Genomic DNA, 25,937 nt, shown 5'->3' on the forward strand with positions numbered 1-25,937 from the left:
GCTTGAGCGCCAATAAATCGCTGTTGAAGGTTACACTGACAGCCACTTCACACTGTTCACTGTTGGTTGGAGGCAACGCTAATAGGCTCAAGCATCTGCAGTCATGCACTACATCACTGCCTCAAATTAGCAACGCACAAGAAGAAGAGCATGTTGTCAAGAAGTGGTAGACTAATACCACAGGGGCAATATTGACTTCCTATATAAAGCTCTTGCTTTTAACAGCACCGGCTTAACAGTAAGGGGCTTACGTGACTGTATGGGGACTAGCACAGCCAAAACAGGAAAGAGAAGTCTCGAGACAGACGGTTCATCGTACAGAGGCTCTTATGTAAGATGAGTGAGTTCACGCATAAACACTTGGAAAAACTCAGATATGTATACAATGCGACGCACATATCTCTATTACTACGGATTTAAATTGGCATTGTAGTGAAGTATATGATGCGTGAGACTTACAGCTCAGAGCTGCATTTTTCTTCAAAACATCTGGAAACAAAGGGGTATGAAAAGGTCTGTTAGGTATACGATGTTACATAAGAGCTTCAAGTTGCACATTGAGAAGCCACTGCTCCCACATAGAGCTAACCCCCCCCCCCCCAAAAAAAAACCCACAATAGTTTTTATCACACCTGCTTGTTTGCAAAAGAAATCTGTAGCGCGTGTTCCAGTCCTCAAGAGTCTGTCATGGTTTCATTGCATGGACACGATCAGGTCATAGAATGCTAACAAATAACGCAATTTAGCAAATATGTCCAACTTTCCGTTTTATGTGGAGCAGGAATGTGGATTTATCAGGCGAGCTTTAACCACATTAAAGAGCTTAAACACCTGACGGACGATCGTGTGGGAGAAGTGACACCTGTGAGTGCAGCTTTAAGAAGATCGCAAACCTTGGCGCTGTATGACAGGTGAACGGAGGCCAACCGACACCGCCACGGATCCCTTTCAATGCAGTAGCCTGCCAAGGTGTGCCAATCCCTCCATAAAACCAATCATCCAGCTCCCTCATTAATCAATCACTTGCTCTTGGCTGAGCAAGTGAGGAAAATCCCCCACGAAACGTTTGCCGTTTCTGCCTCAGTTCATTTCCGATTTTTTTCGGTCCCAAAAGGGCCGAACGCTCGTCATAAATCAGCCACGACGAGAGCCTCATGACCATAAACAGCACAACTAATTGGGGGGAAATGGTTTTGTAGTCACACTGGTGCTAATTATAAAACCTTGTTGCTTCCACTGTGGTAAGTCAGCAGGTTACTTAGCGCTCTGTAAACCTTCCATGTGCACAGATTGTGTGGGGCTTGCTCGAGGAGCCATCTGTCGCACACAGCTCCCCAAACAACTAAAATCCAGCTAATGCCACTCTACTCAAGTCTAAGCTATAAGAAAGGACATCCTTGAACATTCAAGCAGTCCATGCAGAAGACGATCCTCGCCGGGGTTGAATGCATCCAACTATTCCAAACTTCCCATTGAACAGGTTGTCAAAAGAGACACAAGCCACAAAAAATCAATAGTGAACCAGGTTTTGTAATCATAGACTGTGAAATATCCAATGCCAGACAGTAGCATTGTGTACATTTCCCGTGAAGATCTCAAGGCCAGAGTATTTCTTTTTTTTTTTTCTTCTTCGCGTGGCTAAAAAGAAAAGTGGAAGCACATTAACATCATGTTGCTACTGCTCATTCTTTTGTTCAGTCTCGATAAGACGCTGCTTAATAACCGGTTGTTTGTACCATTGACTGCTGTCTGGAAAACTTAAAATGAAACATTTAAGCCTCTCGCTAACGTAGAATAGGAAGATATACAAATCAATAAATATGAAGATATGAAGACCTTTTTTTTTTATCTGGATTTGGACATTTATATAAATACAGAAAGTTAACACATTTGTCTGGGTTTCTTTTAGAAAGAAGCACGAATCTGTGACCTCCTGTCAATGCCGCTTTTCTGCACACGGATAAAATGTGATCTTAAACGAGTGTCCAAGTCACAAAAATAGTTCTGAGCACGGCTTTGTTTTCGAAGTCCGTCCTAACCTTTGAACTGGAACCGCCTACATTTCTGAGCTTATTATTTTGAAGTCTCAGACAGAGAATTATTTTTACCAGCGCCGGGAGCCAAAAACAGGAGCGTTAAATAATGAATTAATCAGATTTTCTGGATAGGCAGAGGGGAGGTTCTGAAGGTTGGTAGGTCAAGGTATAAAAGCCAACAGGAGGTAAGGATTGGCACTCACTCTCGCCATCAGCAGTGATTAGAGCGACGGCGGAGACGACTCACCGACACGACTGAGGAAAACCGTGAGTGAGGCCAACATTTTGAAATGACAATACAGATAAACCTGTATTTAATGTCAGCGCTTGTGCTTTAATGCAACCTGTACATTTTCATTTTCCTATTAATAAGATTTAATTATTCAAAGTTTGAGAAACGGTTCTAAGTTCATCAGGTACGCCTCGGAAGTTATTGAGGAAATAAGGATGGCTTAACTTTCATGGTGAACCAGTGGAGTTTGTAATAATAAAAAACTTAGTGGAAAAATACAATTGAACCCCAAATAATAGCAGCAGCTAATTTTCTTTGTGTTTTATTTGCAGACTCTAACACTACATCAACATGTCGAAGTGAGTATTCCAACTGTTTGCTACCACAGGGACAGTCCTGAGTCATTCAGTGGTTCAGACTGAAATTGTTTAAATATGTCATTCCATCTGTGTAATGTAAGAAAAACACAGCAAATCATTTAGCAAATGTATTTATTTTGGCTGCAACAATGACTGAGTCCTCTTTAAAAGGTTGTTTTGTCGCAGAATAATGTAAGCTGATCAGCATGATTTCAATAGAACTTTTTTTTTTTTATTCTTTTGTGCTTACTTGATTTATTCAGCAGAAATAAAAGGGATGATATGCAAGCAAAAATGTAATTATAACTCAACATCTCAGTGAAGTCTTCAGTCTTCCACTGTTTACTCACGTGGTTTTTCAAATAAATCCTCCATGGAGTGTGTGAATCTGATCTCAAAAGACGGGGTTAAACGATTAAGGAAAAGTTTTAACAGGATTACTCCACAAGCATCATTGAGGATTACTTCCTTGTGTTTGCCATTTGCAAGGAACACTGGTGCTTTTGACATATGACACACATAGTGTCTATCAGCCGCAAAACATACCGATTAAAGATTTAGCTTTTATTATTTTATACATGGTTATTCAGATGATTAAATTTACCAAATCATGTCATGTATTTGTGGCATGTTGTAGAGTAGGTGTACACAAACATAGAATATGACAACTGAAAAAGACATTTAAAAGGAAATACATCATGGGGAAATTGGTTGTTTGGACTTGGTCCAGAATTACAGTGATTTGAAATGTGCAATAATTGTGAATTGATTGTGCCATTTCCTCCGCTCTGTCTTTTCAGAGTATTCAAGAAGACCAGTGGGAACGGACATGTAAGTGGCCTCTGCAATATACTCATTATAGGACTCCCCTTTGGCTTAGGGAGGAGTGCAATTTGTATGTTAGTGTTCCAACTTCCCAAAATAGCTTCTAACTTCTTGTAACCTTAGTGGAGGACTAACCCTTTTCCTCTTTTCTGTTTGTTTTTTTCCCTTCAGATTGCCCTCTACTTGGGGAAAAGAGACTTTGTGGACAATGTGGACTCAGTGGAAGTAGTAGGTGCGTGGTACAGCGCTTACAATGTGCATGTATGTGAGTCTCAGAGGTGTATGAGACTGTTTGCTGACTGACTTTGTCGATTATTTACAGATGGAGTTGTGAAAGTGGACCCCTCTGGGCTCAATGGCAGAAAAGGTAGTGTTGTTTAACACACCGTCAGCCAAAAAAATGAAATCCAGAATTTAAACAGCACAAACTGACTTGTCTTTTTTTTTCTTTTTTTTTCTCCATTGTAGTGTTTGTCTACCTTGCTTGTGCCTTCCGCTATGGAAGTGATGACCTGGATGTCATTGGGCTGTCCTTCAGGAGAGACATTTGGATAAAGCGCGTTCAGCTGTATCCATCAACAGGAGATAATGCAGCTAAAACGCCAATGCAAGAATCTCTCATGAAGAAAGTTGGTGAGCAAGGAGTCCCCTTCTCCTTCCAGGTGAGGAAATATAATCTCAGTGTTTATGGAACATCAAACCAACATGAGTTTATTTCTCATTCACATGCTTGTGTTTTGATGTTTTAGATGCCAACAGATCTCCCATGCTCAGTCTCCTTACAGCCAGGCCCAAATGACGCTGGCAAGGTAGTACAACAATACTTCTCCACATTTTCACTTTACAATAAATGCTGGACAGACTCTCAGGTAGCTGCATGTTGCTGTGTCGCAGGCCTGTGGTGTGGACTTCGAGGTGAAAGCATACATTGCCAACAGCGTAGACAACGCAGATGAAGTCATTGAAAAGAAGTACGTGTGACTGGTCCCAAAGTTTTTTGCCACTCTCTCCTGTACATTTTCACTTCACTGATTCTTAAATCCCACTTTTTTTCTTTTTTTTTTAAAACTCCTTTCTTTAGGGATACATGCCGTCTGATGATCCGGAAAATACAGTTCGCACCTGCAAACAACAAGCCGGGACCCAAGGCTGAGGTGTCCAAGCAGTTCATGATGACCGACAAGCCAGTTCATCTGGAGGCCTCACTGGAAAAGGAGGTGAACAGTTGCCTCCAAAGTGGTAGTAGTATCTAGTATTATTATTACTTATTACCACTAAATCAGCTAAAATACATCATTTCTATCTTTAGATTTATTACCATGGCGATCCCATGAAAATCAACGTAAAAATCAACAACGAAACCAACAAAACTGTAAAGAAAATCAAAGTTTCAGGTAAACTAAAATAATTTTGTGGGTTTTTTTTTATATTGTATTACCATGAAAAGACTCAACAAATTGATAATATAGTTGGATGCTTTAGACGCCTCACCTGACATGAGCTATTTTTCTGCTTTTAGTTGAACAGGTAACAAATGTGGCCCTTTATTCATCTGACACGTACGCCAAGGACGTCTTCTCCACGGAGTACGGGTAAGGCTTCCACCGCTTTAATTGAGTCTGACCAGCAGGACCAGATTCTCTTCCATTTCTAGCCACTTAATTTCGAAAGTGCCCAATATGGCAAAATACATCCTGTAAAGTATGTCTGCATAACTCAATATCTTTATGTCTGGGGGGCATTTATACAACTATTGCTGCAAAAAACTGGCTTTCCGTCCGTTTGACTGTGTGTTACGGTTTCGTCATGGGTGTTTTCCACTACTTTACACAGAGAGACGGTGAATGCCAACTCCACATTTGAGAAGACGTTTGACTTCACCCCACTGCTGGCCAACAACAAGGAGAAGCGAGGTCTCGCTGTGGACGGGCGGCTAAAAGACGAGGACACCCACCTCGCGTCCACGACTCTGTAAGACGTCCCCCTCGGGGGCTTAGCGTTCGGCTGGAGGGGTTTCATCCTCTTACTGGGTGGCGGTGACGCGACTACACATTGTGTGATCCACTTATGGGATCTTAGGACAAATCGTCACGTATGAAAGATAAACTATTCTTGTCCTCACAGGAGTCAAGGAGATAAGGAGATGCAGGGAATCATTGTTTCTTACAAAGTCAAGGTCAATCTGTTGGTGTCCAGTGGCGGGTAAGTCAAAAAATATATTAAATTCTTAATGCCTAAATGTTTGGTGAAACAGCAACTAATTAATGGAGTTTGGTTTTTTTCACTCCGAAGCCTGTTGGGTGGCCTCACAGGAAGGTAAATCTCAATTTTTTTTTCTTTTGTGTCATTTTTTTGTGAGAACAATACAAAGATTTCTAATTCTAATCTATAAACTTTTTAAATTATTCCCAGCGATGTCACTGTGGAGCTTCCTCTGACTCTGATGTCCCCAAAACCTGCGGGTGAGTGCAACAATCCGTGTAATTCTGCGAGAAAAGCCTCCTGAGATTATTCACTCTTTCTTGTGCCTGATCTATAATTCATGATCTTTTATGCCATGTCCTCCCTTTTTTCCCAATAATTGCACGCCAATGCCCCACGTGGAGCAGAAGTGTAAGTATAAGTTAATGATAGACTTCATAGCAAGCCTTGTAATCTTCTATGTGTGTGAGCGATGTTTCTGACATGCTGCCTATATTTCTCTCCATGTGCAAATTGTGGCTTTGATAAAACCACAGCAAGTTGGACTAAATGCCTCATATTCAGGTGAGGTCAACTCACTTTTAGTCAGGTTCACTCCTTCAAGGGTTTCTGTCTTTTAAAGAGAAAAAAATATATTTGAACAAGTCTATAACTATTTGATCAAAAATACATATTAAGAAATGTCATTTTTAATTACTCCCAAATGGCAACTTTTCATTTAATTATTGAACTCACGGCCCTTGAATGAGTACACCGTTTGTTTTGTCCCCAGTAGCATCCAAAAGCAGCATGCTTGCAAATATGGGATATTGTGAAGTATCAAACGTATATTACCCATATTGTGCAAAAAGAAAAACGTAGTGGTCATCATGTCTTGTTTTAATCACAATTTTATTTTTATTTTAAAAAATATTACCTTTGTATTGCAACCGGATCACAATCTGGCCTGTTTTCCCACTTCCATGTGCAGGGCTGACATCACAATTGAGCCCATGGAGGGATGAGACAACCAGGAAGACAAATGACGTCCCTGGTGAAGATCACAGAACATTAAGGAACTCATGAAGAGAAGCACAAAGTGTCATAGAGTTATTACAGTGGTCTTGTTTTCTCAATATGTGTACATGTTTATTCTAAGTCACTACAGGAACTCGAGCACTGCAAGAGTCCAAACTCTTTGTGACATTTCTCTAAATGGCATCATAACATCATACAGAATAAAGCATGTACGGTACACATGTCAAAGAAGCTGTCCCATACATGAGAGAGAAGACCGTTCTGCACAGTTGAATCCATTCTTACTTTGTTTTGTTGTGTCATTAGAGCAATGAGGAATCACAGTGCAACAATCAACTCAATGTCACCAAAATACACAATTTGTGTCACTCTGTGTAGACAAGTGAGATGAATAAACACCAATTCCCTTCGAATACTCAGCTGTCTTGGTTTCTTTCAATGTATTCATGTTGAATCTTTTAATTTTGTCTGAAATGTATTTGACGCTACGTCACATAAACAAATTAGTTAACCAATCATCTGTTATGATGAGTCTCTTTGCCGATCCATCATACAGCTGTTGGCACTATATAATTTTGTATTTTTTTTTGTACACATTGATGCGGCTTTCAGTTTCCCAATCCGTCCCAAAATGGTGACTCACGTCACAAACCACTGTCCATCTGCTTCTCCTGTTTCTTTTACTCAAGTTTTTCTTTCTTTTTCCTGAAAGGAACCCACACACATTACATCCGACCTTGAAGAAGTTCTGGAAAAAGTATAGTATAGTACAGTACAGTATAGTATAGTATAGTATAGTATAGTATAGTATAGTATAAATTGATCAATTGATTTCTGGGATTTATACATTGATTTGCAAAACAGAATCATGTTGGGTTTTATTTTTTTTATGCACAGTCATTTTAGAGCTGAAGAATCACATCCGTCATGTACTGGTGTATCACCGAGTTCCATCCATACAGGAATGTTTCACTTTTGCAAACGATAATAACAGTGACACTATTTTACTGTCTTGCATGGTAATGTTGGAAGCGATTTGAAATATACCAGATACCTCTTTTCCCTGAGATTAATATAAAATGCAGCCTAACAACAATAGGATTTCAAAAAAGCATTGAATTAAACTCTATTTAATCTACTCTCATGTTCACTGCAGTGAAGCAAAGTACAGAAATAATGTATTAATTTTATTTGTTGGTCTTTGTATAAATGTTTTCCCCCTCCAGGAGCCAGTACCTGCACTGTACTTCAGCACCTATCAGCTGTGCGAGGCGTTGTGCGCACCGCGTTGCCCCGCGCGGCCGCCGCTGGGGGTCGCTGTTTAGCCGCTGAAGCTGGAGAAAACAATAGGCGGCTCGCTCGCTCGCTCGCTGCTCGCGCAGAGTCCGCTCAGGTCTAGACATCACATCATTAGCACGGTCGGCTAGTTAGCCCCTTTTATCCCTGGTCAAAATGTCAACCACGACAGGCGGCGGAGAGTTTGGCAACCCTCTACGAAAGTTCAAGCTCGTATTTCTCGGCGAGCAGAGCGGTAAGCTGGGCACGGCGAGCCCGAACGCGGCTGTTTTGTTTTTTTCCTGAACGCTCGTTTGTGGGGAAATGTTACAAGAAGTGGTCACGTTAGCTTAGTAGCCTAGCGAGCGAGTGGACGATGTGGGGAAGTTATAAAGCGGCCAGGATTGAACAGCGTCGAAGCGAGGTAGAATTTTATCATTCCATTGTGGAAAAGGAGTGGACGCAAATAGGGGGAAAAAATACTTCAGGCTTTCTAGTATTTCACGCAAGAGATGATGTCATTGAGTAGCCGCCGTCGGCTAAGCTAGCCACACACCTCGGTCTGGATAACGTTGCTGGAGCCAAATCATCCGCAAGAGTCCGTCACATCTGAGAATTAATCCCAGATTGTATTGTTGCTCATTCAAAGCAACGCATGACGGAGCTATTCTGGGCGCTGGTGGGCGATGCATCATCATCATCCTCATCATCATCATCACGATCCCTGTAGCGTAGCTAGCACATTACTTTGAGCTAGCGTCAATACACACTCGCTGTCATTGACGCTCATTCGTTGCATTAAGCCTTATTTTTTTCCTGCGCAAACTAAAGTTCCCTGCAAACCTCTGCACTCAAAGCAGAATGGCTCATTTCGGGGCAACGACGTTGATCTGTCGTTATTTGCCGGGGACAGTGTGCTTTAACTTGAGCTGTTAGCTTCCTGCGGCAGCATCCCGCAGAGCCACGTCGGCCGGTGATTCACACACCCGGTGGCCCGCTCCTCTCTCACCCCTCCTCCCACTTTACCTCCTCTGACAGGACATTTTTTTTATTTTATTTTTTATTTTTTTGAAGCATTTTTTAAGGGGTGGTCGGGATGCACGGTCACGACAGCAACCGTCTTGCATCAAGAATCGGGAGTCGGCCGGTGTTGGTTTCGCCACATCTTGTGGCTCCACCCATACTGCCAGCTCAGCGCGTGGGTCCCTGGGTCCACACTGCATCACAGCTCGGCGGGTTACTCACTGGGCGTGATGTCAGTGAGGCTCTCTTGTCCTCACGTCAGACACCGTCCAGGACTTTACCACACTGTCAATGTAGGACATGTTTGGGGTTTGATCGACTCCATCGAACGTGTGTTTGAAGGTCCACTTTAATAGGAAAACAAAACAAAACAAAAAAAAAAACAACTCACTGAACTGTTTGTTTTTGTTTCTCTGTACAGTTGGGAAGACTTCACTGATCACCAGGTTTATGTATGACAGTTTCGACAATACTTACCAGGTAAATGCATAAATCACAGCTCTGGAAGGATGTGCCGATGTGAAGGTGTCGGTTGTAGTAGTTTTGTATTTTATGGAAATTTTCATCATACTTACTCTGCACCACGACAAAGAAAAACTTTAAAGTTTAAATGTAAAGGCTATTATGGCACTATTTTACTGGTCCATCCCATTGGAGATGAAGCTGATTATGTGGCCCCTGAACTAAAATGTGTTTGACATCTTCTTTCAGTCACCTTACGCTGGATGAGCCTTATTATGTTCTAGTTAAAAATGTAATCAACCCTGTTTTGTACACCCAATGGAATTTATGACAGAACCCTGCAGCACATGAACAATAGCATAGTTAACTTGTTAAGCATGTGTATGAATAACATCTTTACTCTCTATCAAATCCAGATATTCCAGTTCCAATAGCGTAGTGAGAGTGCATCATGACTTCAGGTTTTCAGTGATACTATGAAATAATACATATCACATTAAATAGATTTCAGTGATATGTTGATATTAACAGAACGTGTCAATTCAAGTTCCTATGATTCTCAGATATATATATGATAATTGTATTGCTGAACTGACCTTAATACAAGTTTGATCGTAGTTAAGATATATTACAGCATTGCTATTTAATATAGTTTTAATATAGTTTTTTTGCATTTCTTTAGTCAATTTACTGCATAAAAGTAATTGCCATGATTGTCTTGCAGGCAACAATTGGTATTGACTTCTTGTCAAAAACCATGTACTTAGAAGACCGCACGGTAAGTCCTGCATACTTCAATTTTACTATCCTCATCACTGTCATTAGTAAAGTGCAAGAAAAGCTGCTGTTTATTTAGCTGCCATCATTTATTTTCCTTGCTTTGTTTCATGTTGAGCCCGTTTACAAGCACATTGAAATCTGCTCATTGGCCAATACTGGAGTCGAAGTGAAACGGTAGAATCTCAAACGGCAACAGCAGAAAATCGGAGAGAAGATTAATTTAACGGTGCTAATGATGAGACTATAACTCCTGTTGAGGAAACAAACAAGGTGTTCTAAATAATGGGATGTTGATGCGTTGATACGAAATCCGATAATAGACTGAAGTTGTTCGACGATGTGAACATCAGATCTTGTAATTCCACTCGTCCGATTCTTCCCAGTTATCGGATTTTTGCGTTCATGTAAACGGGCTCATTATTTGTGTTTTTAGATTGTTTTAGATTTTGCTCTTCATTTTGTTGAACTTTGTGACCACGTTTTTAGTTGCCTTTACCATTTCAAAGTTTTGTTTTCCTTCCATCCCCTGGCTGGATCATGACATGCCCCCACCCCTCCTCCTCCTCCTCCACACTCCCTCCTTCCTTTGCCCACATTGATTCCGTGGCTGGCCACAGATTCGGCTGCAGCTCTGGGACACGGCCGGACAGGAGCGTTTCCGCAGCCTCATCCCCAGTTACATCCGCGACTCAGCCGCCGCTGTGGTGGTTTATGACATAGCCAGTAGGTATCATGGCTTATGCCTCTCCTCCTTGTCCTTCACTCAAGTGTGTGGAGGAGAAAATCCAGCATCTACTAGCCGGACTAACCCCCATTGAACGGGATAAATAAAGAGTATTCCAGCCTGTTTGCATCAGCTGCGATGCATTTATTGGCAAGTGTCCGGGGAGAGTCTGTGCTACGTACATGCTGTTACATCTAGAGGCTGATGGAAAGAATAACAGGATCTCCCGATGTCACTTCATGGGCACACAAGTCTTTGCCTTAATCACGATTCAGCAGGGTCTCCTTCCTCACGTCTGACTTGCATCTCTGCGCTTTCTGCATTGGAATGATTGCCCCCCCCCCCCCCCTCCATCCCGCCATCAAAATCCATTTTCACCTTTTGCTGCTTGGCTTTGCAGTTCTTTTTATGTCTGTCCTATTCTCCGTGTTCCTTGTTCTCCCTTCTGCCTCCCTTTATCTCCCATCTCTTTGTCCTCTTCTTCTCCCACCTCCCAATCTTCAGGTCCGGCTCCAGCTCTGGGACACTGCTGGACAGGAGCGTTTTCGTAGCCTAATTCCCAGCTACATCCGTGACTCTACCATTGCTGTGGTTGTTTATGACATCACCAGTGAGTCAGGGCTGTACACTAACCTTTGTGTAGGGGATTAGAGCGATGCATAGAAAACGGTCTGCTCTGCTAATAACCTTCAAGTTCTCTATTAGTATTTCTGTCTCGAAGCCTCATTTCTGGATCTGCCTTCTGACTAAAAGCTGTGACTTGACATGAGATCTTCTGCCTTCTTTCATGAAGAGTAACACCAGCCGATGCTCACTTAACTGTAGCTAACATAACAACATGTTTCATGGCTTTTTTTGGGATGCGCCACGGCTGATTCGTACAGTAACTTTGTGCTTTTTTTTTTTTGTTTGCAGATCTTAATTCATTCCAGCAAACCTCAAAGTGGATTGACGATGTTAGAACAGAGAGAGGGAGCGACGTGATTATCATGCTCGTGGGGAACAAAACAGACTTAGCAGATAAAAGGTACATGGTTGTGTGATGAGTGTGAAAGACCATAATAAGGATTTTACGATAATTCTCTGTGACCAGTACTGGTAAATGAACTGCAAACGTTAATTGTCCAACATGTTTAGCTTTAAGTTGTGTAGTTTATAAACTGCCAAAGCCTGGAGTCCCATGTTTTCTTCCCTTGAGAGCATCTCATCCAGTTTTGACTTTTATCATTTCTTGGTATGTTGCATACTCCAGCCTCTTTTTTTTTTTTTATTAGTGATTTATGGATTTTTAATTTATAAATCTCCTCTTATGATTTGATCACATTTCTGTTCTGCATTTGTTTCCTTCATCTTACTTTTTTTTTTGTTTGGTCCCCTTCCTTGATATGTTCTCCTCATGCCATTTTCAATTTTTTGTTTTTTTTTTGTTTTTGTGCTTTCCCTCCACACCACGCTTCACCCCACTTGCCACCTTTCACCTCCCTCCCTCCCTCCCTCCCTCCCTCCCCGGGACCACGGCAGGCAAGTTTCTGTTGAGGCGGCAGAGAGGAAAGCTCGTGAGCTCAATGTGATGTACATAGAGACCAGCGCCAAGGCTGGCTATAACGTCAAACAGGTTGGTGTTCAGCAACAGCAGGTCTTAACACTGACGTCTTGTTTCCACCGCGGCCCCGTAGGTCAGGGCGGTCTACCTGTAGCACCCGGGTCACGTTGGTTCTTCCTATAAATCGGTGTGGCTGTTGAGTGAATGGGGACGCCGTGGAGTCGATATTTCCCTGCTGCTTCGTCTTCACTTGGCAACAGCAGCTTCTCTCCTTTCGTCTCCGTCCGTCCGTGTGATAAACTAACCTCTCTTTTTAACCCAAAACGATTCTGTGTTGAGCTCTTTGTTTCTCTCTCTCTCTCTCCATTTTCCCTCCCTTTCTCTCTTTGCCTGCCCTTTTTTTTTTTTTTTTTTTTTCCCCCGCGATGTTTCTTTCCATATCTGTCTGTTCGTCCATCCCTTTCTGCTTTTACTGGAGCAGACAGATCACCACGGAGGAGGGCGAGCAGAGAGCTAAGGAACTGAATGTCATGTTCATTGAAACCAGCGCAAAGACTGGCTACAATGTCAAACAGGTAGCGACTCTGTTTTCTCAGGGCAGCTCGGCTCATCCACCCTCCAGTCTGCACTAAATTTACTGCAAATGCATCGGTTTAAGTTCTTTTTTTAAAGTCTTGGTTTGCAGTGCAGTTGAGCTGGACTGCAGAATACGAAGGGTTTTTCTTACATATTTTGGACACCAGGGGGCAGAATATTTAAACTATATTTTAGTCTGGTTTCACGCTCCCCTATCTGCTCCGCTTCTACTCCTGCAAACATTTTCTGTAGACAAAAGTGTTTCCCGGTCGACTTCTTGCATGACGCCTCTCAACCTACCGACACGTTGAATTATTGCTCATAATTGAATGTTTTGCTGCTCTAAACCAGGCAGTTTTTTTTTAGTGGCTTGAGCTACATGAAGGATATTTTTGTGGCCGTTTAATTAATTAATTAATTTATTTTTTGCAAACATAGCAAGCTCCAGCTGCTCTTCTAAACCAGCGACTCACACAAGACCACTTGATGTCAACACACTGTTTTCTTGTTCATCTGGTTAAGCCACTATGGAGAGAAAAGAAATCCCGCTGTTACTCACACAGCGATGTTTTCAGTGTTTTGCTTCCTCATTTATGATCCATTTTTAGAGTTTCCATCCTTTTCTGATCTGTGGCGATCATAGGGCCCTTTATTTGCTGGTGACTCTCAAACTGAGGTTATGTATATTTTAGATGTACTGCAAGTAAACGGAAATATTTGATCATTTTAGTTTTGAAGTCTGCAGTCGGTTTCAAATATTTTGTGCCTGGAAAGCCCTTGTAACCTATCATGAGGCTACAATTCACATTATTAACTGAAATATTTAAATATATTTTGATCAATGCAGAAATTAACAAGAAAAATTAACTTTTCAGTTACATTCTCGTTTTTTGAGACGCGCCTGTAAATGTGACGAACGTGATCACTTGCTGTCCTCAGACAGACTGGCTGGGTGATGTGATGATTTCTTTGATTGTACATCAGTGTTTCTGACTGATGTTACTAAGCTATAATCTCTAACATGAAAAGTTATTGTTCTGCTGTACTTTTTGAGGAACGAATGATGTCTTGTCAGTTGAATTACCAGAAAGAGTTTCACATTTTGGCAAAATCTGTTTTCAGACCGTAACACACGGTTGTAGTCGTATCATCCAACCTCTGTTTGGCCGCTTTGTGCTTACGTGAAACTTGTGTGTGATTAATTCCTCTTACTTCCTGCCGTAGCTGTTCCGGCGTGTCGCTGCAGCGTTGCCTGGGATGGATAGCACACCAGAGAAAAGCAAAGAGGACAGTATCCTTTTTAGTCGTGGAACACGTTTGTCTGCATTATCATCGAGCTGTTAACGAACGTCTTCTCGCTGCGCTGAGAGAAACGGTAAAGCCACGTCCAATTTCTGTCGGCACGTATTGAAGTTGTGGAATCGCCGCTTACAAAGAGAAGATGATTTTGAAATTTGAGCCGGAGCTTCCCAATCTACTAAAGCCTTTCGTGGCTGCAGAGTTTCAACAATTGGTTAAACGAGACGTGTCTCATGACGTCCAGCACAGAATTGTGAGGCCGTCTCACTTCAGTGATGTGGAATTTGAATAAAATGCAACATGACAGGTGGGACTGTCGTCACAAAGGTCAAATTTGTGCCCAATTTACATGAAACTTTTTTTTTTTTTAATGAAATCAACATTTGAGACACATTTAGGAAAAAAGTGAATGTTTCCAGCAAGTTGCCCAACCATACATGCATGTACACACAATTACTTTTCAGTCTGGTGGAAGCTTGCACTCATGGAACAAACACTGCAGTACTGTCAGCAACCAGGAGGGGCAGTGTTGTGATTGGAAGCAAATAGGTGCCATAGCCTTGTCAGAAAGAGCTCTTGTCTGTTCATTTAAGGCGGTGCCCTCTGGTGCATTAATATCCAAACCCTCATTCCAACATGCTGGATGCATGAGAGGGTGAAGGCACCGGCGTCAATGCTGAAGTCTTTCTGTTTGCACGACATCAGCCTTCATAGGCGCTGAAATCATGAGCGTTAAGACGGCGGCTCAGGAAATACTGAAGTGAAAACTGCAATTCATTCTCGCTTAACCGACTTTCTCTCAGTGATCGACATCAAACTGGAGAAGCAGCCAGAGATGACTGTAACCGAGAGCAGCTGCTCCTGCTAGTACACCTCACCCCCACACCCGGGCTGCCCCCCCACCCCCCCACCACCACCACCACCAACAGCTTGTCTCTCAGTGGCCACTTTCTCCACCCTTGGCAGGCCGCCAGCGGGAACGGATGACCTGTCTTTTTGCCCCCCCACCTTCTCAACTCAGTGACTTTTCAGAGTAACCGTGTGGATGTGCATTACTGTATTGAAACAGATTATCTGGGGGAGGGGGTCAAAAGTAAACATTTAAAATAAGGAATAAGTTAAACGATATGTTCAGATTTTTCTTACAGTTGCATGGCATTATATAGGACTGCAGACTGACTTAGCTAACCGCTCTTGAGTTCTTGCACAGTTCTGAATCTTAGTGCTGTTACTGTTGTTGTAAAGTAAAACTTGCTTGGGATTATTTAAATGACTCTGTGAGGTTGAGTTTTCTGCCCTTTTTGTTGTTTTTTTTCCATTTTTTTATTTCGAGTGAAAACTTTGCCTGGAACTATTGTATCTCTCACCAATATTTGTTTTTTTTTTACTTTTGTCTTATTTTGAGGAAGTAGACGCAGGATAACACCAGTGAATTCACACCATTGCTACTCATCAGATTACCACTTCAACCTTAAATCAACATGTTTCATGGGACCAGTGGAACTATTTAAATACAGCCATGTTAATTCAAATGATTTCAGAACATATTTAAAACTGCTGCAAACTTACAGGAGGGGAGGGGAGGGGGGGTGTTTAAATCTCAAATTCACTAGAATGGCTTCGTGTGCATTTTAACTATCGCAACCGTCTTTCTGATGTTAAATTAGCTTCACGCGTACTAACATGTCTGAGGAGGAGATTTCAGCTACTAACCAGCTCTCGTGGAGGAAAAAGAAAGAAAGAAGAAAAAAAAGTCAGTGTTGAGTTTTTCCCCACATCGATGCAGAGTTGTCACTTTGGTCGCTATGACGATAGGACGAGAACCGCCTCATCCACCGTTTGTGTTGTGTTGGCCATGCAGCATGCTCACCATTCAGGATTTCTATGGATAAGAACACAGATGCCTTGCTTGTTTGTTCACCGACGTTGTGCACTGAATCAAGCCACAATATTGTAAAAAATAAAAAAATAAAAATTACAGACGAAGCCTGCTGACCGGTTCATGGCTTCACTAGTTGTTTTGTAGATGCTGGTAGATAGACGTCCTCAGATACAGCTGATGCTTTACTAACACCCTTGCTGTGAGCAAACAACAAAAAAAAAACAACGCAGAGAAGTTAGTTGCTGTATTGCTATTGCCTGCGTGGGACTGTTGGTTTTTATGCATTTATTTATTTTGTAACTCGGGACACACAAATAACATTCGCTTGACCAAAAGTAGACGCTGACAGGCATGTCTAAAAGTTTATTTTATTTATTGTTTGCGTGTCTGCTGCACCCGAAGGCGACATTTAGGCCCGGTGATGTTTTCTCCTGTGTAGTCATTAGCTCGGTTTACAGCTGCACCTTCTCCACACACACACACATTCACACGCACACACACACACACACAAACCGACTAACTAGCCATAGCACAACAAAAGACACTGGTCATTTGCTGTCGCTTGTTTTTTGGAAATGTCAGCGTTTTAAACTGGATCTGGACATTTTAAGTATTTAAATACATCAGCGAATCATCATTTTAACATGAGCAGCTCTTCTAATACTCGTCACTGACTAAATACTCGGCTTTGTGCTCTTCTGAATCGTGTCTGTCCATTTGAAATATGATGTCTACTCGTGTTTAGCAACGTTTGTGTGAATAATGTACTATTACTATCATATGTATAAAAAGGAGAGTTAATGAAACACAAGTGTAGGCCTATCACATGGAATAAAATAAAGATATTTCACCAAAACGTTAACGGCTTTCATCCGTTTTTGACGCGTGTGTATCTTTGTGACGCAACAATCATCACATCGGATTGCAACTTAATCGACAGTTTGTCATTCATTAATGCACCTATCTGAAACTAAAGGAAAAATTTATTTTTTGATCATAAGCCATCAAAAAAAAACGAGGCTTCTGGAATTAATACAGTAACTAAAGGGTATTTAGTTACTGAAGTTTAAATTGATTGGAAAACGTTTTTTTTTATATATATACTCAGTTGCCCTCCAACCTGTTGCTGGATCATAGCAACTCCACTGCTCAAACAAAACAAAGGGAACACCTCAACAAGTATACCACACTGGTGTGAAATCAACCTGTCCAGTTTGGAAGCAACACTGATTGTGAATCATTTCCACCTGTTGTGCAAATGAAACAGACATGTGGAGATGAGAGGCAATTAGCAGGACGACTCCTGCAAAGGAGTGGTTCTGCAGGCGGTGAAGCACAGACCATTACGCTCTTCTCGTCCTTCCTGGCTGATGTTTTGGTCACTTTTTCATTTTGCGGGTGTTCTCGGTCCGAGAGGGAGCAGGAGGCGTGTCGACAACCAAAACCAGTTGCTCAGGTTGTGCAGCTCATCCAAGATGGCACATCAATGCGAGCTGTGGCAAGAAGGTTTGCTGTGTCCTCTTGCACAGTGTCCAGAGCATGGAGGTGATGGCAGGAGACGGGCCAGGACACCGGGGGGGGGCTTAGGAGGGCAACGAGCCCACAGCAGGACTGCAACCTCCTCCTTTGTGCAAGAAGGAACAGAGGGAGCTGCTCGAGCTGCAGAATGACCTCCAGCAGGCCACTAATGTGCATGTTTCTGCTCAAACTGTAAGACTTCACCTGGGTGGTATGAGGGCCCACGTCCACCAGGGGGGGCTGTTCTTACAGCCCAACACCGTGCGTTATGTTTGAACACACTCTACTATATATTGAATAAAGACTTTGCAATATTTCATTATTTGAGATCTACGATGTGTTTTTTCTGTGTTCCCTTTATTTTTTTTTAAGCAGTGTGTTTCTCTCATAACGAAAGCTTTGAACGTGAAACTATAGTGTTAGAAGGCACTTAATATTAAGTAAGATCATGAAGGTCAAGACTTTCCACACTACTTTTTTTTTTTAAGTGTCTATAATGTAAATAAATCAAAGTAATGCAGGGATTATAATCTCTGCCATTAGAAAATACTGAATCTTATGGTGGACGAATAAAAACCTATATATTTTGTTAATCAGTGCAGCTCAGAGTCGGTGGTTTTGTAAAATAAAGAGGCAGTCGGATGAAGGTGTGTGAGTGTCGCACGTCACCAAGCTGAAACTCTTCATTACGCAACATCGCAGACATGAAATATTGCAACAGAGGAGCGGCCGAGTATGAACATGACGTTGCACAAAAAAAAAAAAAAAGCATGTTTGACTACAACTGCCAGGACATTATAGAGTATGTACATGTCACTTTGTACAAACTATTGAAGGTGAATAACCTGATGTTTCAGAGAAACAACCAACGGTAAAGAAGCAGAAATGCCTCACTGAAACCAAACCTGCTTGGTTAAACTTTGAGGTTATTACTCACTGATGAACATAATTTTTTTTAAAGAATTGATTAAGGGTTTGGACAAAGGAAAAAAAAAAATCTATGTATTTGCTGAGAGGAGGGGGATTTCTCTGAACCAGTCAATCACAAATGCTGATATATTTCTTTTTAAGTTGACAATCAGCCTCAAATGCATTTTTTTGAACAACAATGACGTCTTTAACAAGTGAAAAAAAAAGAAAGTTTTATGAATCTATTGTCTTTTTGAGGCACAACTTGACCTTAAGCGTGTGGGTTTGGGGTTTAAGTCCCAGTTGAAGCAGGAAGTGACATTTGACATCAGTTAAAAATCCTGAATAAAGTTCCATACACTGACCCAAACTTCGTATAATGACTGAAAGACAACAACACACTGTCATCAGGTCTATTTTCACTTTAAATCGTTGAACTGAACAACTGCCTGGATTGTCTTGTCATTTTTTCCCCCGTCACATTAAGTTTCTGGACAAATTAATTCCAGTTCGAATTTTGCTGCAGGAAGAAATAAAATGAAAAATCACTCTCCACTGCAAATCTGAAAAATAACTTTACGTAAGAGGAGCCAGCCATATATATTACCATCATCACAAGTTTAGAAACATTTTGATTAAAAGTTGTTCGGTGTTACAATAAAACCTAATTCAAACATATAGTTGTGCATACTACTTGAGGCAGGTCTGTGGCATAAACTATTTATAGCTCTATTTTTATTTTAACTTTTTTGCACAAAGCATTCATTTTTTCACTATATAAACGTAAAGAAAAATCTTTGAAACTCAAGATTATTATGGTCTTTTGATGTTCTTTGCAAAGTTAAATTGCACACCAGGTTTGAATCTTATGAATATCATCAAACATATTTAAATGTGTTGTCCATGTTTGTTTTTCTAAATCAAGATAACTCTTCTGTAATAACATCTAATTAAACTAATCAATTATACTTTATTATTCCTCCCTGGGAAATTGTATGTGGTGACGTGAATAACAGCCATGATCACTTCAATACTGCAACGTAACTGAAACTTTAAATGCTGCTTGAATAAGTTGTTTTGCTGTTCATCACTGCTGCATTGCAGGTATTCTTTGTTCAGTTCTGGGTCTCCCACTTGTCTTAAACCTGCTACTATAACCGTAACAATGCAAACCTCAGCAAAAATGAAAAAAAATGAAAAAAACAAGGATCAGCAGTTATTTCTATTAAACATTTGCTTTTATTTACACCTTTCCCCCCTCACAGGCCAGTATTAGCACAGGGGCCACGTACTTGACAGGTCAGGGTTGTTTTGGCAGAAGAAAAAGAAAAAAAAAGGTCAAAATGTTTTGGTTAATATTTTTATGTATGCTTCAAACATTTCTGGTGTCTTATTGTACCCCTGCAGTCTGATTGTGTTCACACTGAGTAATTCTCACCTGCCCACGCCCCTGACTGTTCAGCCTGGTCAACTTTGTTCCCAAATCCCTGTAAATCGTGTGTATTCCTGAAACTCAAAGCAAAAAAAACATGACCTGTGAAGGCGAGGGCTTCCTTCACTTCCGGGGGGCGTGGCCGTAGGTGTTCCTCTTACGCACACCTGGATGCAGGACGCGCTATTACGCATGCAGAGGAGCTCGTCGAAGGGACGTCTCAAGACTTTCAAGTCAAAAAAAAAAAAAAAAAATCCTGCTCGACTTGATTGGTGACCAGCAACCCATATAACCGTGTCTCCGGAGGCTCGACAAAACTAACACAGGCTCTGGATCTGGCGCGAGGATATATACATTTATATAAAGGGTCTCACGCGCCCGTTTTTTTAGGGGGAATAAAGTAGCGACGATGTCTCAGCGCGCGAGTATCATCCCCACTGACGCGGACTTTGCGGACTTCGTGGGACAGTGTTCATCAAGCGAGAACTGGGTGAACAAATATGACACGCTGGGGAAACAGGTGTGGGTCGAGGTGAACCCGGGGAAGAAGAAGAAGCAACAGCCCAAGATCCACAAGATCAAGGTGAGACGCGCGGACGGGAATGATCCAGGTGATCGGTTGGCGTCTGACTGCGCCTTTTGTTTGTGTCGCAGTGCAAAATAACGATAGACGACGTGTCCGCCGCCACCATGTACGACGTGCTTCACGACGGGGAGTACAGGAAGACGTGGGACTCCGCCATGAACGAGAGCTTTGACATCGCGCGCCTCTCGGATAACGCTGACGTCGGCTACTACTCATGTGAGGACTCTCGTGCGCACGCGCGTCACACTGTAACAAACGCGCACATTCACACACACACACACACTCTCTTTTAATATAGGTTAATATCATGATGAGTGGTAGGATTAAGAACAAATGTGCGTTTTACGCATTTTAAATCAACTTTTGCAGTGTGATGGGAAAGAGCTGGGGGGGGGGATTGAATTGCTTAATGTGTTCACAATAACGTTTAAAAATAATTAAGTTCTTTCCTCATAAGCGACTCAAGCTATTTCTTACCTGTTCTTTAACAGTATTTAGTCAAAACTGTCTGTATAAACGATCAAAGCAAATAATGATAAAGTGCAAGTTGTGAACACACACTGAGTTATTATTCTTTTTGGCTGAAAGATGAAAAAGTTCAGTATTAGTTGAAATTGTGCATGTATTTAGTTCAGTCTCATAGATTTTAAAAGTTTTGGTTAAGTTATGTGAATTACACTTGGGCACGAGTATGCAAGCAACGTGGTTATATTTTAGTCGCAGTGAAACACAAGCGATCCAAACCGAATTCCTCTATAGTTTGTGTACATGGTCCTTTGTTTACAATGCCACACGCAGAAGTGAGTGTTTGTCCTGTTGATCCTTTGCGGTTACGGATTCCGTGGCTTCTTGTTACACCCGTGTCTTTATTGCCACAACAGTGTTGCACTGCCAGGTTGTGCCAGAATAAAAAAAACAGATCCAAGTCATTTCTGTTTTCTTTTCTTTTCTTTCTTTTATTAAACCTCTCCTTCTCTGCAGGGAAATGTCCGCCGCCAATAAAGAACAGGGATGTAGTGACTCTGCGTTCGTGGCGCGTGAGAGATGATGAATACCTCATCCTGAACTTCTCAGTCAAACACCCGGTACACCGCCTCCTCTACACCCTGCAGCACACGTGGCATCTTTTGTCTTCATGTTTTCGTGTGCAAATATCTCCTCGTCCACTGTGACGAGCTCACGTGGCAAAAACTGCTTGAGGTAGTATTGTTTTTGTTTTTTTTCTTTATAAATGTGTTTTTTTTATGCATCCCGTCGTAGAAATTTCCACCGAACAAAGCCAACGTGAGGGCCATTTCCATCTTGACCGGTTATTACATCCAGTCCACGGGACCGAACAGTTGTCTTTTCACGTATCTGTCGCAGGCCGACCCGATGGGTGAGACGCCCTCCCAACGTTTGTTCATGATTTCTCCACATTTCGACGGCTTCTTAAAGACTTTGTGTGCGTTTTCCTTAGGTTCTCTTCCCAAGTGGGCGATCAACAAAGCATCCCAAGTCCTCGCTCCTAAAGTACGTGAATCCAAAATCTTGGTTTGTTTTTTTTGTGTTTTTTTTAAACAACAAAAAAAAAAAACCACCTCATATTTAAAAACGGTGACATTACATGGATGGAGTGTCTGCGCATCTGACAGGGTGGGTGGGTGGGTGTCCATGAAGCGATTGAAGAATTGCGCAAGAGGTGTGTGTGCGTACACGAGGGAGTGAGAGTTTCATGTGTCTTAACGGACAATGGTAACCATAGTAACTCAATTTACCGGGCCTGTCCTGGTAGGGCTGCAGACAAAGGAGCATCTCAGCTTGCTCGCTCTCCTGGAAGAACTCGTTTCCCAGGTTTTCATATCTTCTGCAGATTGAAGCTATTTAGAGCAAACTGTATCTGTGTGTGTGTGTGTGTGTGTGTGTGTGTGTGTGTGTGTGTGTGTGTGTGTGTGTGTGTGTGTGTGTGTGTGTGTGTGTGTGTGTGTGTGTGTGTGTGTGTGTGTGTGTGTGTGTGTGTGTGTGTGTGTGTGTGTGTGTGTGTGTGTGTGTGTGTGTGTGTGTGTGTGTGTGTGTGTGTGTGCGCGCGTGTGCGTGCGCGTGTGTGAGAGGGAGAGAGAACTGCTTCTGGAAGATTCCTGCCTCCAAAGCAGACACATTGACATATTCTAGAAGTAAACATAGAAAATGCAGCCATGATGCAGGCCTTTTATTATAAAAATTTTTTTTAACTCTATAGCGAGAGCAGGAGACAAACACTACTACAACTTTAAATCTAGCTTTACATTTTTATCAACCAGATAAAGAAAACCAACAATTCTACACAGAGTTTATTGTCACTGATTACATTAAAATGAAATAAACTTTAAATGTATCAAAACGTCTCCATGGGGGGGAGCAAGCAGTTCAAACATTGCCTATCTCGGAGAGGACAAAGTTTACGACCTTTGGTTCCTCTGTAACCGATTATCGGCACAGATGGTCTCAAATGAACAATATTTATCTCACACAAGCTTTAAGTCAGGTTAGGTATTGTGTGTGTGTGTGTGTGTGTGTGTGTGTGTGTGTGTGTGTGTGTGTGTGTGTGTGTGTGTGTGTGTGTGTGTGTGTGTGTGTGTGTGTGTGTGTGTGTGTGTGTGTGTGTGTGTGTGTGTGTGTGTGTGTGTGTGTGTGTGTGTGTGTGTGTGTGTGGACTGAGTCAGGCAGCTGTTAGTCTTGAGTCTTCCCTGTCGCCCATGAGCCAGCCTGCTCTAATAATCCGTTTTGCTTTGTGCTGCCTTATCTGTGCTTTTATTGCTTTGAGGAGGATGAAGGTGTGTCACCCCCCCCCCCCCCCCCCCTCCCCGATTGTGTAATGATGTGGTCTGGCCTCCTGCCCCTCCAGGTGATGGTCCGCGTGCACACGGCCGGTAAGGCCTACCCGGAGTGGAAGCAGCAGAACTCGCCCGCCTACAAGCCGTGGCTGCACCCCGAGCAGAGCAAGCTGCCCATGATGGAGCCCGGCGAGCTGTCGGTGCAGAGGGCAGACGAACTGGAGCACGTGGACGAGACGTCCATAGTGGACGCTCAGAACGGCGAAGACAGCAGCTGAAGCTTGAGGCGGGAAAGATTGGGGGGCGGACTGAAAATACTCGACAAGACCCCGCCACCCCATCGATCCTCCCGATTCTGTAGGATGAGCAAGAATATATGAAGTGTTTACCAAATAGAAATGAGCACGGATCAAGTTGCCATTCACCTCAGTCCTTTGTTGAACTAGAGCTAAAACTGTTTCTTCAGCGAGCGCCGTCAGCCTTTACGACGGGACGTCTGTTTGGGGCGTTTTTTACATGCAGCTGAGTTAAAAAAAAAAAAAAAAAAAGTTTAAAGTGAACAGATATGAGGTTTTTTTGTCCTCAAACCTTTTGTTTAAGTGACTGTGAACAGAAAGCTGGGGAAATGGTGTCTGCTGATTAGAAGGATGTCCAACGCCGTGTTTGAAAATGTTTTAACCAATCTTTTCATCTTTTAGAGCTTGTTCAGACACCCATAAAGGTTTTTTTTGTTTTTTATTTTTGGGGTCACAGTTAAAACACTAGATGAACGTGACACCTTCTTTGGTAAAAGGTTATGGTTGGGTGTGTGTGTAGCAGCTTTGGATGTTAGACTTTTTTTTTTTTTGCAGACCACAAGTTCACTTGATTTGTCACATTTAGAGCGCAATCTTCTCCAATGTGTTGTGAAAGTCGACTTTATGAAGGTTTCCTATTATGCACTGTAAAATGTTAAATTTACATCACCTCACAAAGAGAACTTTTTTTTTTTAAAGAATATAAAGTGCCTGATTAATACCACTTTATCTGAGGAATTTGAATAGACATGTTTATTTAATGTATTTATTTGAAGTTACTGTAAGTTCAGATGAATGAAGTCTTGGTGGAGAACAGGCCCTTGACATGCAGTCCTGTTTGTTTGTTTTTTTCTCCTCTTTCATCTTAATTTCTTTTTTTAAAGAATGTTGCACAGTCTTAACTTTTTAAATAAACAGCACAAGGTTGACGTGCTTTAGAAATCCCTGTCATGCGTGGCATCTTTCATACGCAACAGTCGGGTTTCGGGAGAAACCAGCAGACAAGTTTTGCTGCTTAAACCAGTTGATATGCAGCATCCTCAAGCACCTGAACAAAGACGGAGGCTACAAAACATCAAAACATTTTTATTTTTCTAAATTCATGTCCATCATCGTACTCCTTTTTATGAGACCGGTTTAATTGCAGCGTGTCAGATCAGTTATTAAAAAAGGAAGACGTTAAAGCACTTCAAGGCATTGAAATGCATAAAATTATATTAAATCATAGAAATAAAAGTAAGATGTTAAGAAAATGAGAGTAATTAAAAGACGAGGAAATTAAAATTAGTTAAAAATTGAACTAAATGCATTTAGAATTCTGAAAAATTATATTCTATTATATTTTGGTTGAGAAAAAAAACTGCTTCGTAAACTAGCAGTAAGATGTTGAATTCTGTCCAGTGTGTTGAAGACTGGTTTGTTGTTTGTAAGAACTTTTTCTGTGTTTCGACAGAAAGCCATATAGGGTTTTTCTTCTTTTATTTTTGCAAAGAACTGCACAATTAAAAAAACAACAACAACATGAATCATATTCAGAGCCGGCCACGAGATGATTTGGTGCCCGAGGCAAGATTTAATCTGGTGCCCCTTATACTGCAGCCAATTCTGGAACAAATAGCATTTTTTTTACACACTTAAAGAAAAATTAAATACAGCTTTACAGTTACAAACAGAATTTCTTTATTTCACAATTAAAGAATGCCTGTACAAAATTGTATCACTTTATCATTGAATTAATTAGAATTCACGAATATTTTTGTGGATTTTCTAGCCTGTTGTCTATGTTTAGACCAAGCGGGAGACCCCCCCAAGATGGCGGCGCATAAGCATTCTATAGTGTTTTGTATCTATGAGCTGATCTGCTTTGTTCACCTCCTCCCTCACCTGAAAGCGCTTAAAGTTTCTGAGTGATGGAGAAGACGAAAAACAAAACACACATTGTTTCACAAAGCTTTTAGAAATAAATACATGAATAATACATGAATAAATACACAATAAATTATGTTAAAATACGACTGTAGCGTGTATTGTGTTACATTTAATATTGTCCCCTATAATTTGTTCTGCCCTATGAACATCACATTATTTATTAATACCAGTGAAAAAGAAAATCAGAATATTGGAGGAAACAAAATGAACTATAAAATAATATGTATATATCAACATATA

General features: G+C 41.5%; 3 protein-coding genes across 4 annotated transcripts; all 3 read left to right on the top strand.

Moving 5' to 3' along the window:
- Positions 1-2,619: 2,619 nt before the first annotated feature.
- arr3b (arrestin 3b, retinal (X-arrestin)) lies at positions 2,620-6,743 on the top strand (the record flags this gene model as incomplete). Its single annotated transcript, XM_080502410.1, has 16 exons — positions 2,620-2,627; positions 3,428-3,458; positions 3,624-3,684; positions 3,775-3,819; positions 3,921-4,114; positions 4,202-4,261; positions 4,347-4,423; positions 4,534-4,669; positions 4,762-4,846; positions 4,972-5,044; positions 5,286-5,423; positions 5,577-5,654; positions 5,745-5,768; positions 5,865-5,918; positions 6,191-6,218; positions 6,625-6,743. The coding sequence occupies 15 exons, from the start codon at positions 2,620-2,622 to the stop codon at positions 6,201-6,203; spliced, it is 1,077 nt and encodes a 358-aa protein (XP_080358536.1). The 3' UTR covers positions 6,204-6,218; positions 6,625-6,743.
- A 1,318-nt stretch (positions 6,744-8,061) lies between these two features.
- Positions 8,062-16,866, top strand: rab41 (RAB41, member RAS oncogene family). 2 transcript variants are annotated; one of them, XM_080502736.1, is made up of 8 exons: positions 8,062-8,202; positions 9,391-9,449; positions 10,156-10,209; positions 10,829-10,934; positions 11,851-11,962; positions 12,457-12,550; positions 14,279-14,345; positions 15,157-16,866. In XM_080502736.1, the coding sequence occupies exons 1-8, from the start codon at positions 8,124-8,126 to the stop codon at positions 15,219-15,221; spliced, it is 636 nt and encodes a 211-aa protein (XP_080358862.1). In that variant the 5' UTR covers positions 8,062-8,123; the 3' UTR covers positions 15,222-16,866. The 2 variants fall into 2 exon arrangements, with proteins under 2 accessions (XP_080358862.1, XP_080358861.1); XM_080502735.1 differs by lacking the exon at positions 10,829-10,934 and adding an exon at positions 11,440-11,545.
- A 3,448-nt stretch (positions 16,867-20,314) lies between these two features.
- stard14 (START domain containing 14) lies at positions 20,315-24,710 on the top strand. Its single transcript, XM_080502720.1, has 6 exons — positions 20,315-20,677; positions 20,749-20,896; positions 21,662-21,765; positions 21,941-22,058; positions 22,140-22,192; positions 23,544-24,710. The coding sequence occupies exons 1-6, from the start codon at positions 20,504-20,506 to the stop codon at positions 23,748-23,750; spliced, it is 804 nt and encodes a 267-aa protein (XP_080358846.1). The 5' UTR covers positions 20,315-20,503; the 3' UTR covers positions 23,751-24,710.
- Positions 24,711-25,937: the final 1,227 nt, after the last annotated feature.

Source organism: Blennius ocellaris, assembly GCF_963422515.1.
Source record: "Blennius ocellaris genome assembly, chromosome: 9".
Lineage (NCBI taxonomy): Eukaryota > Metazoa > Chordata > Actinopteri > Blenniiformes > Blenniidae > Blennius > Blennius ocellaris.